Raw genomic sequence first — 18,605 nt, 5'->3', positions numbered from 1 at the left:
CTTTTAAACATTCTGATGTGTTCGGGAGTATAGATTGCTGAATTAACGAGGTGCACCTAAAGCCACCATGAATATCGAACCCATATTGTAGCGTACAAAACGCTGAAGGCGCACAAACTTTTTTTTTTAAGTGTGGATGTTGTGACCGCGGTTCAGTATCGAAGCATCCAGCTGTGGACATTCACTCACAGACAGCCTCTGCTTCTGCTTTCAGCACTCTTTCTGATGTAGTGCAAAACCTGCAAACATTTTTATAAATCAGAAATAATAAGAATTTACTTACAGAGGAAGATGGAGCAGAAGAAAATGTGACAGAGTTTCATCTCGAGGTTCTGACGGCTTAATGTTTAATGCTGCTTCTCTTACTTCTCTGTTTGGAAACAAGGAACTTCTAACTTCTCTTATCCTCGCAGTCCCTCCTTCAAATTCACACTCCTGCGCTTTGATGGGTTTTTTTCTACTGCAGAGTCAAAGATTAAGTGTCCATTTATTTATGGGTTTCTTTTAAATCGTCCTTCAGAAGTTGCAGAAGTTGATTCTTTTGGTTTCTGGAAGTCTGTCCTGCGTCTCACAAAGCAGACTTTTCAGACTTGATCAAATTCACTTTAATTTAGCTGTCTGGCTGTACTCCAGTTTCGTGTGAAACCAAAAACACTGCATCATCTAAAAGCAACTCGACTACTAAAAAAGTTTTGACACTGACAGAGAGGAAGCTTTGAGCCATCAAAATAGAAAATTTCAAACAAAAATGTATTCACTCACCTTATTACTCAATTGTACTGAGATTGGGTGATCGTGAAGATCATCTAAGTACAGTTAACTCACTTTCATCTTCAGTAAACAAGTTTGAAGTCATTTGAGTTTCGTGACACAGCACTTTATTTACTTGAAGGAACCATCAGATGGTAGGTACATTATGATCATAAAGCTGGACATGGTCAGCAAAAATAATCAGGTAGGTTCTCAGTTGGCCATATTGAATGTGAGTATTATAAGAATGTGCGTCTGACAGAAAATAAGAAAAAGCAGAACAGGTAAAAAAAATGTGGTGTTTCATCTTCTTATATGTGAGGGAATGAATTACAGAATACTTTGCGGCCATGACCTGTTGTAAAGTTTGAGTTTCAGGGTAGAAGCAGAAGTTGTATTTAAGATATAGAAAGTGAACGTGCATTAAGGAGAAGTGGGCTATGTAGCCTTATTTATAAATGGCTCGTACAACCCAGTTGATTTTAAAGTGTGCTGAGGAAACACATTGTAACTGATGTTGCTGGATGTTCACTGTCTGGATTCCTCCATCAGAGGTCAGAGATACAGAGGTCATACATACAAATAAGATAAGATAAGATAAGATAACCTTTATTAGTCCCACACGTGGGAAATTTGTTTTGTCACAGCAGGAAGTGGACAGTGCAAAAGTTATGAGGCAAAAATTAGAATACAATAAGAATAAATACAGTACACAACTGTACAGAATAGAATAAAATACTATATACAGTAGAATAAAATAAAATAAATATACAATAAGATAAAAATAGAATACAAATACAAATACTATATACAACTGAGTAAAAATACAACGATGACAGAAAGGATTATTGCACTTAGTATTATTGCATATGTATGGATGTGTGTGCTTGATCAGTTAAAGTCTTTATTATGGAGTCTGACAGCAGTGGGGAGGAAAGACCTGCGAAATCTCTCCGTCCCACACCGTGAAATGATGGCAGCTCATTAAAGGCTCTGTTAGAATGTTTCAGTGAAATCAAAGCCTGGATGGCGTTAATTTTAAACTTCAGTGACAGCAAAACTAATTCCACTTATCTGGGTCATGGGGGCAGTAGCCTAAGCAAGGAAGCCCAGACCTCCCCAGTTACCTCCAATACGGGGGAACACCAAGGCGTTCAGGCTGACAGATATAATCTCTCCAGCATGTCCTGGGTCTGCCCTGGGACCTCCTCCTGGTGGGATATGCCCAGAACACCTCACCCAGGAGGTTGTATATGTCTGAAATAAAGTTATAATATTAATAATAATAATAATAATAATCCTTGTCAGATGTCTGAATCACCTTAACTGGCTCCTTTTGATGTGGAGCAGTAGCGGCTCTACTCTGAGCCCCTCCCGATAGCCAAGCTCCTCACCCTATCTCTAAGGGGGAGGCCAGCCACTTTTCTGAGAAAGCTAATTTCTGCTGCTTGTATCTGCCATCTCTTTTTTTCAAACACTACCCAGAGCTCGTGACCATAGGTGAGGGTAGGGATGTAGATCAAGAACTTTGTATTTACACTCAGGTTTCTCTTCACCATGATGGACCAGTATGGCTGGCATCACTGCAGCCACAACACCAATCTGTCAGTGGATGTCCTGCTATCCTCTGTCTTCACTTGTGAACCAGACCTCAAGAACTCCTCCACTTGGGCCAATAACTTGTTTCTGACCCGGGGTGGACACTCCACCTACTTCTGACTGAGGTGTCCTAAGACTTGGAGGTGCTGATTCTCATTCACGCTGCTTCACACTCAGCCCCTCTCTTCACTAGAGTCCAGAACATACAGCTGCAGATCTGCTGATACAATTGTAAAATCACTGACCTTCTGGCCGAGGGTGGACACCCTTATGATCAAACATGGTCTTTGTTATTGATAAACTGTGGTTTGCACAGAAATTCAGTAACAGAACACACTGTTCCTCTCAATTGTGCCCCTCCAGGTTACATTGTTATTGCCTACATGAGCACTGAAGTCTCCCAAAACGATGGGAGTCACCAGGTGGAGCACCCCACCCTGGGACTCCAAGAAGCCCAGCCATTACCTGACCAGAGGTTTCAGGGAACCCTCTTGTCTACAGGGAGAAACACCAACGTATTGGTAGCAAGCCAAGGGGATACTGGGATATAGTCCAACCTCTTTCCAGGAGACTGGACTTATCCAAGGTTTTGAAACTCATCTACCTTCACTATCTCTGCTGTGATTAGATGGAAATTGTGTTGTTTAAACTAATTTTAATTTCCATTTATTATAAGAGAATTTGAAGCAACATGTGTTGGCTTACCGTCTGCTGCTAAATTGTTTTGCTACATTGTGCAACATCAGCTACAAGCGATAATCAAACACTTTTATAGAGATTGACAGACCACGTGACTTTCGCGCACTGCATGCCGGTAACTCGTGGCAAAACGATCCAAGCGCCGCATCAAATGCACGCATTTGCAGCACCGCAAGAAGTTCATTGTCGGTTCCAATACACTTTTGTGACTTTGTTGTGTGGACAACAGAAGCTTGTGTTATTACACGTGTGATGCCAGATGTAGACTTGTGGGCTAAAATGCTGCCTGTCGCTCAGGATTTCTTCTACAAAGTTGTGATGCCTGAGCTCTTGGCCAATCACTACACTGGTCCAGAACCCAGTGTTTCACAAGGGCCACATTCCATGGATGTTACCGTGACAAAAAAAAAAAACGAAAGAAAAAAGCTTGCATAGAAAACTAACCAGACAGTATTTCAATTACACCCGTTCAGAGACAACTCTCTTATATTGAAGGACTTTATTGTGATTTCATGTTTAGTGTCACTTTAAGGTGGACCCATCTTCCTGTACTCTGCACTCTATGGTTTGTGTTACCTGGTGTTCTGTCACTCACAGTGAATTATAAGATGTTTACATTGCTATAAATGTCTGTCACAACAGTCATACTTTGTTGTAAATATTTGCCGATTTGCACCACTGCACTTTACAGCTGTGCTGTAAATTATCTCTTTATGTCCAGAATGGGCCAACGCAATCTCTTTCTTTTCAGTTTGTACTAATATACAGTGTCAGAACCAATACAAATAAAGTAAGTGTTGCACAAGTCTTTCATCAGGACTGTCTTTATTTATAACTGACAACAGTGTTACATGTTACTATTGAAGCTGTCACGGACCCAGTTCCAGGGATTCGGGGTCTGTGAGCAGTGTGGACTATTATTATTATCGTGGTTATTGTGATTATTGTTATTATGGTTGTGTCCGCTGTCCTGCTTTCCGTGTTGGTGTACTGTCAGGTGTTTATGTGTGTGTGTGTGTGTGTGTGTGTGTGTGTGAGGGTGCGGTCGTGGCAGGCACTTTTAGGCCTGGTGGGTGTGGCCCTGCCAGCTGACCGGTCCCACCCAGGAATCCACACACCTGGCGCCGATCAAGCCTCGTCAGAGGAGCTTCAAAACAGTGTGGCTGAGAGCTCCTCGACGCTGGATCGTTGAGTGACTTCCCGAGGAATTGTGGCGACCAGGAGGCAGCACACGGAGAGTACACAGGGAACGGAGACAGAGCACGGAGCACGGGCTAAAGGAGAAGACACGGAACGGGAGTTGGGATCGCACGGGGGATTTATTGTTGTTTGGATTGTCACCACTGTAAATAAACACTGTTGCACTGTAGAGTCCTGCATTTTGGATCCTCCTTTCCCCACATCCCCACGGTCTGCCAGCGAGACCGTGACAGAACGATCCAGCCATTATGGGCCCAGCGGACTCAAGGACCGTCTCACAGGAGGAATTGCTCGCCCAGCTCTGGAAATACTGTCGGAGCATTATCCAGGCGGCAGATCCACATCAGAGACACTTACAGGTCGTATTTTTTGATTCCTTCTTATCATCAATCACCTCATCTGTGAGCTTTTTGGACATTAAGAGACTAATTTCGATTATAACCACGCTGAGGGAAAGTTCCTGTTTTGAGCTGTTTGGTTTGGGCTGTCCGGGCGAGGAGGATGTGGCAAACTCCCTGGGAGCCCTTGCTGCCTATTTCTTTTTTCATAGGCTGATAGCCTCCCCGCCGTCGCTTGCAGCTTGCTTGTTGGACCCTCCATTGCGGGGGAAACGTTTCACTCGCCCTCTGCACCTCACCCCATCTCCACTCACCTCTGCGGCACCTGCTGAGTCGGCGGACCAAGGACCGGCGGCTCAAAATCACACAGCTGCTCTCCTGTCCGGCCAGCTGGTGGACCCTCAGCCTGATACGCCGGCCCCGGCATCGTTAAAGAAGCGACGCTTGCGCCGCCGGCGTGCCTCACCGCAGCCAGACTCTAAAGCTTTCCTACAGCCAGCTGTGTTGGAGGCTGGTATGCCTGCTGGAACTACTCTGCCACCACATCCACCGCCTGCTGCTGCCATGTCACCATCGTCACCGCCAGGTGACCGGTTCAGTGTGCAGGGGGATCCCGCGCCGCGACCGGAGGAGCACAGCGAGCCGGAGGAGCTCAGCATGCCCGAGCGGGAGCTCAGCGAGCGGGAGGAGCCCGCGTCGCCAGCTGTGGAGCTCAGCGTGCCCGAGCGGGAGCTCGGCGAGCCGGAGGAGCTCAGCGTGCCCGAGCGGGAGCTCGGCGAGCCGGAGGAGCTCAGCGAGCTAACGCCGGAGGAGCACTGTGAGCCGGAGCAGCCCAGCGAGCCACCCACTGAGAAGCCCGCACTGCTGCTGACGGACCTCAACGAGCCGGAGGAACCGGCGTTGCCAGCAGAGGAGCTCAGCGAGCCTGGTGAGCCCGCGCTGCCACCGGAGGAGCTTGGAGGTCCGGAGGGATCCGCTGAGCCAGAGCTGGCGGTCTGCGTGCCGGAGGGGCCGCCACGTCCTGAAGCCCGGCCGCCACGTCCTGAAGCCCGGCCGCCACGTCCTGCAGCCCGGCCGGTACATTGGGTATCGTGCGTTGTGCGGAGGCGGAAGCAGCAACGCCGCCGCCACCGGACCCGTGGCAGGCCGCTGGAGCAGTCACACTGCCGCCACCGGACCCGTGGCAGGCCGCCGGAGCAGTCACACTGCCGCCACCGGACCCGTGGCCGCCCGCCGGAGCTGCAACGCCGTTGCCACCGGATCCGTGGCAGGCCGCCTGAAGCGTTCTGCTTCCATCACGGGGTTGGAGGTAGGCCGCCAGAACTGTTTTCCCACCATGGCAGTGATTGGACTGTTGAACTGGGGTTTTCCGGCCCTCCGTCCTGTTTTCCCCCCGCCGCCCGCCCTGGGTTGGTTTTCCTGTTTTTTGTTTGTTTTGTTTTGGGGTCGCCAGGAGTCGACCCTTAGAGGGGGGGTACTGTCACGGACCCAGTTCCAGGGATTCGGGGTCCGTGAGCAGTGTGGACTATTATTATTATCGTGGTTATTGTGATTATTGTTATTATGGTTGTGTCCGCTGTCCTGCTTTCCGTGTTGGTGTACTGTCAGGTGTTTATGTGCATGTGTGTGTGTGTGTGTGTGTGTGTGAGGGTGCGGTCGTGGCAGGCACTTTTAGGCCTGGTGGGTGTGGCCCTGCCAGCTGACCGGTCCCACCCAGGAATCCACACACCTGGCGCCGATCAAGCCTCGTCAGAGGAGCTTCAAAACAGTGTGGCTGAGAGCTCCTCGACGCTGGATCGTTGAGTGACTTCCCGAGTGGCGACCAGGAGGCAGCACACAGAGAGTACACAGGGAACGGAGACAGAGCACGGAGCACGGGCTAAAGGAGAAGACACGGAACGGGAGTTGGGATCGCACGGGGGATTTATTGTTGTTTGGATTGTCACCACTGTAAATAAACACTGTTGCACTGTAGAGTCCTGCATTTTGGGTCCTCCTTTCCCCACATCCCCACGGTCTGCCAGCGAGACCGTGACAGAAGCTTACAGGACAAAGGCAAAATAGTATACCGTTAGTATAACAAAACAATAACAACCACAACAAACAATTGATACAACAAATTGGAAAACAGTTATTCATCACTTGCATGCTTCACAACAACACTTGGGCACATATTTGTGAGCGCACATGACACAGCGATTATCTTATCCAGCAAAGTCATGTTCTCACCTTCACATGGCACCACAAAACCTAAACGGATGGTGTCATTTAGGATAGTGTACTTGGACCGTAGACAGCCTATAACGCGTTCAACATGGATCCTGACATGTGCCAGTTTTCGTGTGTCCTCCACATCTTTTGCTTGTAGCTGACTACGACCCCGTGTAAATGCTGGGATTTTTAAAGTGGCACCCATTAAGGCAACACTTTCCTTGATATCAAAACCCCGGTCAGCGAGCACTGTGTCCCCAGGTGACAGCTTCTGTAGAAAGCCAGATGTTTCAGCTATTCGTTTATCGCTGGTACGCCCTCCCCATCCTTTAGAAATGAAAGAGATGGTCCCTTGTGGTGTGATGCCAATGAGATATTTCATTGTGTGTCTACTTTTGTATGTGGAATACGTCTCCGCCATGGCGCATAAATTTTGTGCTCTCTCTATGAACAGTTCAAAACAGTCAATAACTGTCACCCGGTCACCAAACATCTCAACATACTGGTGTGGCATACTGGCCTGTATGCAATGTCTTCCCGGCCAGTGCACCAGTGGACTGAGGTGAGCGTATAGCACATTTACAGTAATGTTAAATACAGTGGATGTGGTTGTCCGGCTAATATCAAAGAGGTGTGCAATATGTGCAATTGGAAGGTTGAGTCTTAAACGCATGAGAGTCAACAAGAGCATCTGAAACTGGGAAATTTTCCTGTCAGTGTCTGGCAAGCTCGGGCTGATTTGTTGTAGCACCCCCATTAGTAAAGCAAAAGAAGGCAGCCCTGTGTAGAATTTAACTTTAGAGTTGTTATCTTTCAAGAATTCCATGTCTAATTTCCTTTTGGACAGTTCTTTTTGTAATATTAGGTTTTCTTCCTGCAGGTGTGCTATTTCTTGTAACCTTAGAGAACACATTTTACAGTCCTGCAGATCTTCATCCTCGTGCTGTGGAGTTATCTGCTGTGGTTGGATCTCAGCTGTAGTTTCCGTAGTGACAGGTGCTGAAAAACACACATGCATACAGACAAAGACAAGATCATTTTATGATCAAAGGAGCATAGCGCGATGATTTCTGTTCAGCGCCAAATAAGACGTATTAACTACTACAAAACACTTACCTTTGTGGAAATGCTTGGAGCAGACTAACATGTGAGGTGGAGTGTTTTCGAACGTTATATTAGGTCTTCGGATAGCGGCAATCCAGGCCATCCGTCGCCTCTTCTTGACTTCGGAGACATGGCTTGGAATATTTCTGCTCCACGCCGGAATCCGATAAAAACCAATCGCTTTACCCGTCGGCTTCACGCGGCTGTTGCTCGCCCGGCTTGTGCAGTTAATAATACAACAGCTTCTTGCCATTTTTGGTTTCTTTTTATCGCTGTGTAACTGATTTCAATTGAAAGCCTGTGTGCGCTAGTAGCTCTTGCCACGAGTTACCACAATCCTTTGCGGTTTTCCCCTTGAATGACGTCACATTTTCAATCTCTATTCTATGCCACTTCTGCATGAGAACTTATCTGACTCAACAGCACAACCTTGTGGGGTAAATTGTGCAGTGCACACCTTAAACTTTGCAGGTCAGGCCAGCGCAGGCAGGGTTAAACCGACAGTTTTCATTGTCAGTTTTTACATTTATGTTAGGCTACTTTTAATTAACTGCTTTAGCCCACTTACAATGAAAATTTAAAAAAATCTTGTTCATGACCTGTGTAGTATGTAGAACTTAAAATTTTAAATAACCTGGCACCTAGTTATCTGATTGACCTTCTTAATTTATATATCCCCACAAGGGCACTCAGATCCTCTAATCAGGGGCTCCTAATGCAACCAATGTCTCGACTAAAGACGAAAGGGGATCGTGCCTTTGCTTTTGCTGCACCAAAACTTTGGAACAGCTTGCCAGTTGATGTCCGTGCGTCGGAAACTATTCAATCTTTCAAGTCAAGGTTAAAAACCCATTTGTTTAAGCTCGCCTTTCAAACTACTTAGTATAATTTCCTCCCGGTTCGTGCTTGTAATAATATTACCATCCTATAACTGTATTTCTTTGTTGTTGACTGTTCTCTTTTGTTGTAAATCTGCAAATATGGCTCGTCTGTGAAGCACTTTGTTGTACCTGTGACTCTTAAATGTGCTATAGAAATAAAATTGAAATTGAAATTGAAATTGAAACTCCAATTTCGAAAACACAACTTTCTTTTCTTTCTTTTTTTTTTTTATAAAGCTCTGACTTGTATTATGAGTATGAGTCTGTGGTCTGGGAGAGAGTCCTGTAACTCTGTCTGCAAAATACAGTATATAATGACCAATGCTGGGCAGTTAATTATATAGTTATTTCTTCAAAAAAGTTACTGAGTTTGGCAAACAACAAAGTTTTTTTGCAGCTATTTTTTTTTAAATGCAGCCAAGGCATTTTTAAATAAACATTTCAAACTATTTACAGAACAATCAGCTGTTCTGCATCAAATCTGATGCCACACAAATTATTTGTGCCACTCCAAAAATAATTTCTGTCCACTATGAGATAAAGAAGAACAACAGCCTGATACCTGCAGGCCTGACAACAGGAGATGTGTCACTCCTGTCACTCCTGTAACATTCAGCAGTCGCCTCATTGTTCTGACACACACAATAAAACTATTGACTACACTACACACTAACTACACAAGATTTGCGCTAAACGTCTCAAATCTCTCACATCTCAAAGCACCGCCGTCACTCCTAAAACTTCCCCCCGTTTCTTAACAACTAGATGCCATGTTGCCATATCATTTTTCGATTGGTCGACATGGTACTTTTTTGGACGAATAGGAAAGGGACAGGGGGGTGGGGTTTGTTTTTGCTCACAGGTGGAGAGTGCTTTCAAGCCTTTTTTTTTTTTTTTTTAAATGCCGTTTTTACCGTTTCTTCCTGCAGTAAATATAAACAACGACAGTATTCAGGAAGAAAACCAAACATTGCATTTTTTTTTTATCATAACTCTGGTTTTACGTGGCCGATCAACAGAATTTAAAAACTGGTATAAAGTCCACACTTTTTCCGTCAATTTTTCCGTCTGTCCTGCTCACATCTCCAATGGTTGTACACGTTGTCATTAACGTGGCTTCACTCCACATCAGCCACACCGCTTTGCTCGCTAAAACACCGGTGTCGGCGCATAAGGACGCTGTCATAGCCTGTCAACGACCTTGATTGGCTGCATATATAGGCATCATTGGCTGGACTATGGGATAAGGTGGCATCGTTCTAATCCCATATGGGAGCAGCCAGTCACTCACTGACTAACACTGCAAAACAGAATTGTTAAAGTTTTAATTTTAATTTAAATTCAGGTTAGATTTTTTTTGTGCACAACGCAGAATTTATGTGCGCAGAGACCGTGCCAGCAGTGCGCAATTGCGCACGTGCGCAGCTTAGAGGGAACATTGCTTGCATGCCATACAAATGTGATAAACACACACACACACACGCACACACACGCACACACACGCACACACACACACGCACACACACACACACACACACACACACACACACTTGCGTTGTATTGTAGTTCCAACAGCTACATTGGAGAATAAATTGCCTTTCAATGCAGACACTGAAGAAATGTGTATCCAGACTTGGAGTATTTTTATTGAGAAAACACATGTTATGTACTTCTTTTGATCGTTCATTTCCTTGAAACACATCAAAATATTCTTACATTTTATTTATTTAAATAGTATAATCCTTCCAGTGAAATATTATTTTACAGCAACACTGTAAAAAATACATTAACATTGTTCAATAAAACATAAATCCATCCATCCATCCATCCATCAATTCGCTTCCGCTTATCCTTGTCAGGGTCGCGGGGGGCGCTGGAGCCTATCCCTGCTGTCATAGGGCGAGAGGAGGGGTACACCCTGGACAGGTCGCCAGTCACACAGGGGCAGACAACCATTCGCACTCACTTTCCCTCGCACATTCACACCTAGTGGCAATTTGGATTATCCAATTAACCTATCCCCACATATTAAAACATAAATATAAAACCAATTTTAAATAAGAAAACGTATGTGCAAATGCAATATCTCAGAAAAATAATAATGTAATATTATTAAGATTATATAGTAATACGTATTTAGTTACTCTTAGTATGAGTGAATGATATGTGAGCCTTATTTAGACTGATTGGGACCTGATGAATGGAAAATCAAAGAATTACCTGATTATTTTTTTTGTACCTGATTTTTGTTTCTGAGAATAATGAGATCCACATAAGAGGACATTTGTTTTAAATTTCGATAGAACAGCGGCAGTATAATGTCCTCGTAAGTGGATCTCTGGCCCTTGTAGAGCAAAATTGGGTATTTTGGTGTCGACAACCCAAAATGTATTTTCCACATATGTGGATGTCAGGTCCTTGGAGGTTAGAGAATGTATATGAAAGATGGATGTAGCCACCATGACAGCTTGTCAACCACCTGCTTGTAGCAGGTCACAGTTTATTTCTGCTGTGATTTTATACACAGGTAAAAGTTGTTTAGGACCAGGATGGCTTTGGTGAGAGTAAACTGGAATAATAACATAATATAATAACAATTTCTTTGCTTTTGTTTTGTTTTGCAGCTTCCTTAATTTGTTTCTTTTTAGTATCAGTTTTTTCAGGTCTGGTAAAAAACAAACAAACTACTATTTGATTAAAATAAATGCTTTTAAAATGATTAACCATGCACACCGTTAGCCAAAGTTATGGAGCATGAGTTGAGACAGAATGGTCTTGAGGTAAACCTCTATCCAGACTGTTAGCCACAGTAAAAAATACAATTAGGGATCTCTAATAATGCTGCATGATTACAGACACAGGCTTGGTTATAGGATTACTATCTGGAAATCCAACAGCTAAATGCAATGTACTACTCACAGGTCAGTTTGCAGAGCTTTATGCAACTGTTTCATTAAATCTGTCCTACAGAGTTTCTATGGAAATATTAATGGGAATAACAGGATTAGTTTTCTGTTAAGTTAAACTAAACTATCAACTACCATAAAGAAACATTTTTAACCTGAGATTAACTGATTGAAAGCACATTAATATTTGCAATAAACAGAAAAGAACATTCAGTTTTGTCTGAATTATAATCACTTGTTGATCTTTGTGAGAGGTAAAGTGCCATCAACAGCATTAATACTGTTTCTTAACTGCAGAGTACAGAGGAGGTGAAGCATCTGTGGTGAGGTTGGAAGGGCTGGTATGTACCAGAGGTGTGGAATAGACGACTTCATCCGTTTTACTACAGGATGTGTTGTTGGTGGCAGGAATGTTGGAAAAATCCACTTCAGCATAATTAACTTTATTCATGTTGTCTTCAGCCTGAAAGAAAAGTGAGATCAACCTTCAGACCCTTAAAAACGTGTTTGTAATTAAATAAAGGTTTATGGAGCTACAGCCTGAGACATCATTCTTTCTTGTACACATAAGTTGTACCCACATTTTGAGTGTGAAATCTTTAAAAACATAACCCTCAGCCATGTTTTCTGAATTGCTCTTTAAGTTATATCTAAACAAAAAGTAAACAAATGTCTCGTGAATAAAACGAAAGTGTTTGTACCTAATAAACTGGACCCAAATCCTGTGCATTGAATTTGGCCATTTCTAGTCATTGCTATTAGCTGGCAGAAAGAAATGCAACAGTATATCCACAGGGCATAATAATAGTATAATATCCATCCATGACTACTGATGAATTACTTCATTACTCAGACTGGTTTGTCCTGGATTTGGACATCAGAGTTTAAAATAAGAAACGAGTTGTATCTACTTTGTTCTGAGAACAGGTGGTGAGGTTGTAGAGGTCGATGTTTTCAGCTCCATCTGGTTGGGGGCCTTTTGCAGTGGTGTAAATTGAAGACACTTCCACCTTCCTCTGTGGGGCCCCCTCTCTTATTTCTTGCTTGGCCTGGAGAAGGAGAATAAACCAGATGGTGGATACAAATAAAGCGATAATGAAACTCAGGTGTCTCACAGTTCCTAAAACTCACCCGTGTAATGTTGGCATACTCTGTTTCCACAGGAGGTCCTGAAAATGCAGTTCATAAAACAAACATCATTTAACATAATTGATAGTCTGACCTGTTTAAAGCCAGGCTGGAAAACTACTGACTTTGTAAGATATCTCAGCTTTTTCGTTAAGACACAATAGAATTTAAACAAAATGTACATGAGTCAGTTTTTTTATTCTGTCAGCAGCAGAGATCAGTGGGTGTTAAGTTCATACCTGATGACTAGGTCTGCAGCATAAGTTTAGATTAACTGTAATGTCGGGTTAATCTCCAGGAAATTAATGTGTGATGTGCGCTGTAAAGATGAAACACTGCTGTGTGTTTATTGTAGGCTCACCTTTGGGTTTAATGGCCTTCCTGTTCTTGTAGAAAATCAGCAAAGTTGCTGATAAGACGATGATCACAAGAACCAGAGTCAGAATCATGTAAAGCATCTTATCTGCACCTCAGCAGAACAGAGTTTTAGTGTTACTCTCTTAATCAATAAAGGTTAACTGATGCAACTAAAGACACACAAACTGTTACACTGATACTTGTATAAATTCATGGAAAGAAATCTGAGAAACTGCTGAGTGATGGACCAACAACATCTTTGTCTGCCACTAAGAACTCATGTAGTGAAACTCTAATGAAGTCAGGCATGTTCTCACTCAGCTTTTAATGCCCGGTGGTTTAAACTTCTTGAGTTCTTCATTCAGATGTTGTGCCATACTGCACTACTTTTATTTGATAACTTTGATAACTATTTTGATAACGTCACTCAGAATCAACAGGTTCTTGCCCTTTTCTACAACTGCATGTTCTCGGAAAGAGCTGCGGTTTATCTTCTCTACATCTATTCTCTAAAAACAGGAAGTGATTTAGTAGCTGAATAAGTTCATCACAAAGTTATTAGGTGAAAAGTCACATAGACATGTAGATTGCTCAGTAAACAGAAAAAAGCACATTTCATGAAGCTGATCAAATTATATAAAAAAAATCAAAACTCTTGACACAAAGACAAGTAACACCCAGAAAGCACAAAATTACAAGATTACAGCGATAAAGCAGAACAAAAAGTGACAGGCTCTCATGTTAAGGTTCTGATGGTTTAATGCTGTTGTCTTCCTTCTTCACTTGTAAACCAGGAACCTTTCACTTCTCTTAATGATGAGACCCATTCGTCAGCTCTGCATTTCTACTTATTTATTTATATTATATCTCATGTTTTCTATACCCTGAAAAGATCTCACGTTGTTATCCTCATCCAAAATCACACATGTACCTGAGTGCTGAAAACTAGAAATTGACTGTATATGTACAGTACAGAGTACTGTACTCTGTACTGTACAGGGGGTTGGGAAGCGCATCTGTAACCGGAAGGTCGCCGGTTCGATCCCCGGGCTCTCTGTCCTGGTTGTTGTGTCCCTGGGCAAGACACTTTACCCTACCGCCTCCTGGTGATGGCCAGAGGGGCCGATGGCGCGATATGGCAGCCTCGCTTCTGTCAGTCTGCCCCAGGACAGCTGTGGCTACAACCGTAGCTTGTGATAATGTGAGAGAATGTGAGAGTGAATGAATAGTGGAATTGTAAAGCGCTTTGGGTGCCTTGAAAAGCGCTATATAAATCCAATCCATTATTATTATTATTATTACTGTTTTAACTATAATGATAATTATATCCATAGGAAACAAATGTCATCAGTGATATTTCAGAAAAATACAAACCCTTCATTTGTGTGCATTTTGTACTATTCAAAAATATCTCTGTTTCTGTATATTGAGGCCAATGCACAATGTTACGTCCCTTGGCTTTTTGCGTGAGCAGGCCATGATGTAATTATGCAACATGAAGCAACACTGATGTCGACACACCTGCTGCTTGGTCTGTGGCTTTTCGCCAGAGTCGGGGGACCACGGCATCATTTCTTGTAGCCATTTCCCTCAATGTCGGGTTTCAAAAATGGTGGTTTTGATTTTTGTGAACAAGGTGCTATCATAACTCATCGAGTGATGCCAAGTTCGGATCTCTTGGAAACCCGGCCGAGCAGGTACTGTTTTAATGCCTGGTACCCGAACCGTAACAAGTCTGTGCAGGTACTAATGGAAAAGGGTCTGAATAACCGAGATCATATCTACATCAGTATATTACATATTAAACATAAAATGTATAATGTACCTGAACTTGCAGGCGATCTCTGGGGCTGTTTTGAGGTTTCGGGGGACACTGATGAAACTCCAGCACTTTCTGAACTGAAGACTGAAGTCTCTGTTGTTGGTATTGCTTTTGTTGTTTTTGTTGTTTTTGTTGTTGATGTTGTTGTTGTTGCTGTTTCTGTTTTTGTTGTTGAGCCTGATGACAGAAATGTTAAAGTTGAAGTATACAAACAACATGAACAATGAAACAATGAGATTAAATCTTAAAAATTATGCTTAAAGCAGATTCAGTGTTTGCATGTAAGGTTTAGTTTGTGGTCATCAGTGGAACTTATAAAAACTAAATCTTAAGTTTATGTAAAGCAATGACATAAAAAAATATTTTTGCTGGAACTCACCTTCTGTGACAAGAATGTAAAACTCATGGCTCAGATCACCAAGCCAGGTTTTACTCAAACACATGTATGGTCCTGTGTCCGACTTTTTCAGCTGACCGATGCTCACATACAGAATATCAGATGACAGAACACCTTTTTCTACATACTGAATGCTGTATCTGTCATTTTTAGCTGCGTTCTCTGTTGTTTCAATTAGGATATTTCTTTTTTCACATTTTCCCTTACAGAAGAACTTCTTGGTTCCAGAGTAAGAAAATTTGCATTCAACTCTGATGTTTTCTCCTTCCATTCTTCTATAGGTGGGAATTCCTGTATTGACTTGACCAGCGTTTCCATCATGCAGTGCTGTAGAAATGATGAACAGTCAATAGTTAATATGTACCCTGTAATATGTTATGAATAATACATTTTTGTACATTTAATTTAATTGAATTTATTCACTTTTATTCACTTCATGTGAACGGTCATAAATGTTTAGTTGAATTCACTAAATTCTTACTTTACTTGCAAAGTAAAGTAATTTTACAAACAGCAAATGTCATGTTTTTTCCTAATATCTCCACAAATCATCAGCTGAAGAAGACTCAGAGTTGAAGTTTTGTGTAAAAGCTAGAATATCATCTTGAGTTTTACTTGCTTCAGAATCCATCTTCGTCCGCTTTTCTGACCTCCGCACGTAAAATGAAGATGTGTTGCTGAACATTCAGAGACTTCGGGATATCAACACTCACGCAGTGTTGTTCCTTTTATGTTTCATATTTAACAAGTATGAAAAAAATAACATTGCTGTTGCATCATCTTCGAACAAAGAATGGTTAAACATAATTTACCACCAAACTGATCCACCTTCGTGTTCCCTTGCCAAATGCTCCTCAATCAAAGATTTCCTCACAAACAGACCTCAGTCAGTCAGACTGCCTCCAACTCTTCGCCCAACTGTCACTCAGCATCAAGTCTCCGCAGGGCTGTATTCTCAACCCCCTAATTTACTCCATGTACACACATATTTGTGCATCAATCCAACCAATGAACATCATCTTCAAGTATGCTGATGACACCACCGTGAATAGGCTCCTCTCTAATGGAGATTAGACAGCATACAGGGTGGAGGTAGAGAATGATTCCTGCTGAGGCTCAGAAAATAACCTGAAGCTGAACATCCTTAAATCAAAAGAACTCATAATGGACTTCAGGAGGCACAGACAGATCCCCAACCCTTTGATTATAAATGTTGAACAGGGGGAAATCTGTCTCCCCCTTTCTGGAAACCCACATTTCCACTGATCTCACCTGGACCCACAACACCAGCGTTCAAGTGAAGAAGGCCCAACAGTGGCTGCACTTTCTTTGTGTCCACACCCACACACACTAACACACGCACACGCACACACACACACACGCACAGACTAGAATAACAAACAAACGTTAAGACCAGTTTCCCTTTTTCCTTCCTTTGTGTTGCAAAGCGGTGAGGTTGAAACAACAGTGTGTACTTGTCAACTATAAATACATCCTTAAAATAAAATAAATAAAAAACAAGTGTATGCAGATATTTGGCTGTATATTCAACAACAATACAAGAAAATCAGGATAATTTCTTAAAAAAACTGAAATTATTGAAAAACAAAATAAACTGAAGTCGTGTTTAAATAAAAATGGGGAAGTTAAGTTGTACTTTCAGAGGCACTTACACCTCTGAACATGTTTAACCACAAACACTCTGACAAAGAAACACTGTTAAACTTTACAATTGTTCATCAAAGGTGCAAAACAGCTCCAACAGTCCAAATGTTAAGCCCAGCTTTTTTAGTTTTCCCAGTGTGTTGCAAAACAGTGATACTGTAAACTGTCGGTTCCCCATAAAAAATCTCAACTATAACACTACTCCTTAAAAACAAGTATATACGTGGAAATTTTATTAAATATTGAAGTGCAATGCAAAAAAATCTGGAGAATCTTTGGAAAAAAAAAAAAAAGATAACCTTAGGTAATAAAAAATGGAGCCATGCTTAAAAAAGGTTCCTGCATTGTTTATATTTGGGGAAGTTACCTCATATTTTTAACAAACGTCATGTTCCAATAAACATATTTAACCACATAAAGCAATGATATGCAAGAAGGAGTAATAATACAAAAATTTACTCACTGAGAAAGATGAAACAGACCGCAGTGCCACATACTGTCTTCATATTGCTTGTCTTATAAACCAGGAACTTCTCACTTCTCTTAATGATGGACTCCCTCCCCCACACACATCATACAGCTCTACACTTCTCCCCTTTGCTTTAACTTCTTGAACTGCAGAGTGAAGGATTCTGTGTTGGTTTAGCTTTTGTGTCTCATCACTTTTAAAGCTGCATTAGGCTGGATTTACATCCTTGGAGTCTAAACAAAGCCGCAAGCCAGATGGCTAGCAAGCTCAACACAAGAACGTGACACACTGCTGTAGAAATAATGATGGATGGATATGAATAAACAAAAATAATCAAAAGAGAAAGTCACAAAGATTATGAATTCAACCTTTTTGCTCACTAAAGATAGTCATTTACAACGAATATTTAATAAAGAATACGTAAGAAAGAATTTATAGACGCAAAGGACAAAAATAATGAATTGAAATAGAAAGAAAGCCAGCAAAAATAAAGATTAAGTAAAGACTAGAAAATTGGAATACAATTGAGTATTTAGATATATTCATATTTAAAATAGTTTTATTTTTTTTCAGTTGCGGTGTCGGTGGTCTTCAACTGTCTGAGAGCAAGGATTAAAATAAAACAGAATTCAAAATGAAATGCAGAAGAACATGAGATGACAGGTGACTCAACCTTTAGCTGAGTCATCAGCTTCCTGTTTTAAAGAAGGACACCTCTCAATACATTCCTGAAGTTCACAAAAACAAAAAGTAAATAAATGCATAAAATTGTTTGTAACCAGTGGGGGGATTAAAATAAGCATAGTCATTAGGGAAAGAGGATATTTTAAAATGTGTACTGGTAAACTTACACTCATCTTTCAGCAACGGTGAAACCAACATCTGTTGAACTGACTGGTCGTTAGGGAATTATTTCATATCTGATCAGCTCTAGAAGAATACCTGCTCCAGGGCAGGTTAGGTTTAATACCAGTTACCATGGTGATATACCCTGGTAAACTTTAAGAAGTGAAACTTTGTAGTACAGGAAATCCTCTTTTGCACTAGAGGCCTTTAGTAGGAGGCAAAAGTTCAGGAAC

The 18,605-nt window shown here is 42.0% G+C and overlaps 3 protein-coding genes across 5 annotated transcripts; 1 reads left to right on the top strand and 2 right to left on the bottom strand.

The window, feature by feature from the left end:
- Positions 1–4,496: 4,496 nt before the first annotated feature.
- On the top strand, positions 4,497–6,389 carry LOC147305798 (uncharacterized). The gene is made up of 2 exons (XM_086278936.1): positions 4,497–5,928; positions 6,286–6,389. The coding sequence occupies exons 1-2, from the start codon at positions 4,497–4,499 to the stop codon at positions 6,387–6,389; spliced, it is 1,536 nt and encodes a 511-aa protein (XP_086135062.1).
- Positions 6,390–6,717: 328 nt separating this feature from the next.
- LOC147305797 (uncharacterized) lies at positions 6,718–8,044 on the bottom strand. Its single transcript, XM_086278079.1, has 2 exons — positions 7,914–8,044; positions 6,718–7,796 (listed from the first exon to the last, which is right to left on the bottom strand). Exons 1-2 carry the CDS (start codon positions 8,002–8,004, stop codon positions 6,718–6,720), a joined length of 1,170 nt encoding a protein of 389 aa, XP_086134205.1. The 5' UTR covers positions 8,005–8,044.
- A 2,379-nt stretch (positions 8,045–10,423) lies between these two features.
- LOC147305796 (uncharacterized) lies at positions 10,424–18,590 on the bottom strand. 3 transcript variants are annotated; one of them, XM_086276504.1, is made up of 7 exons: positions 18,378–18,590; positions 15,375–15,719; positions 14,999–15,172; positions 13,178–13,279; positions 12,820–12,857; positions 12,600–12,737; positions 10,424–12,151 (listed from the first exon to the last, which is right to left on the bottom strand). In XM_086276504.1, the coding sequence occupies exons 1-7, from the start codon at positions 18,406–18,408 to the stop codon at positions 11,963–11,965; spliced, it is 1,017 nt and encodes a 338-aa protein (XP_086132630.1). In that variant the 5' UTR covers positions 18,409–18,590; the 3' UTR covers positions 10,424–11,962. The 3 variants fall into 3 exon arrangements, with proteins under 3 accessions (XP_086132630.1, XP_086132629.1, XP_086132631.1); XM_086276503.1 differs by lacking the exon at positions 18,378–18,590 and adding an exon at positions 17,521–17,583; XM_086276505.1 differs by lacking the exon at positions 18,378–18,590 and adding an exon at positions 17,521–17,583 and having other exon boundaries at positions 13,178–13,225.
- Positions 18,591–18,605: the final 15 nt, after the last annotated feature.

The sequence above is a fragment of the Aulonocara sp. 'chitande type north' Nkhata Bay genome, linkage group LG20 (assembly GCF_057382095.1).
Source record: "Aulonocara sp. 'chitande type north' Nkhata Bay isolate Kocher_YH1m ecotype deep benthic linkage group LG20, A_spYH_male_GT1.1, whole genome shotgun sequence".
Lineage (NCBI taxonomy): Eukaryota > Metazoa > Chordata > Actinopteri > Cichliformes > Cichlidae > Aulonocara > Aulonocara sp. 'chitande type north' Nkhata Bay.
This window is presented reverse-complemented; position numbering and strand designations above follow the sequence as displayed.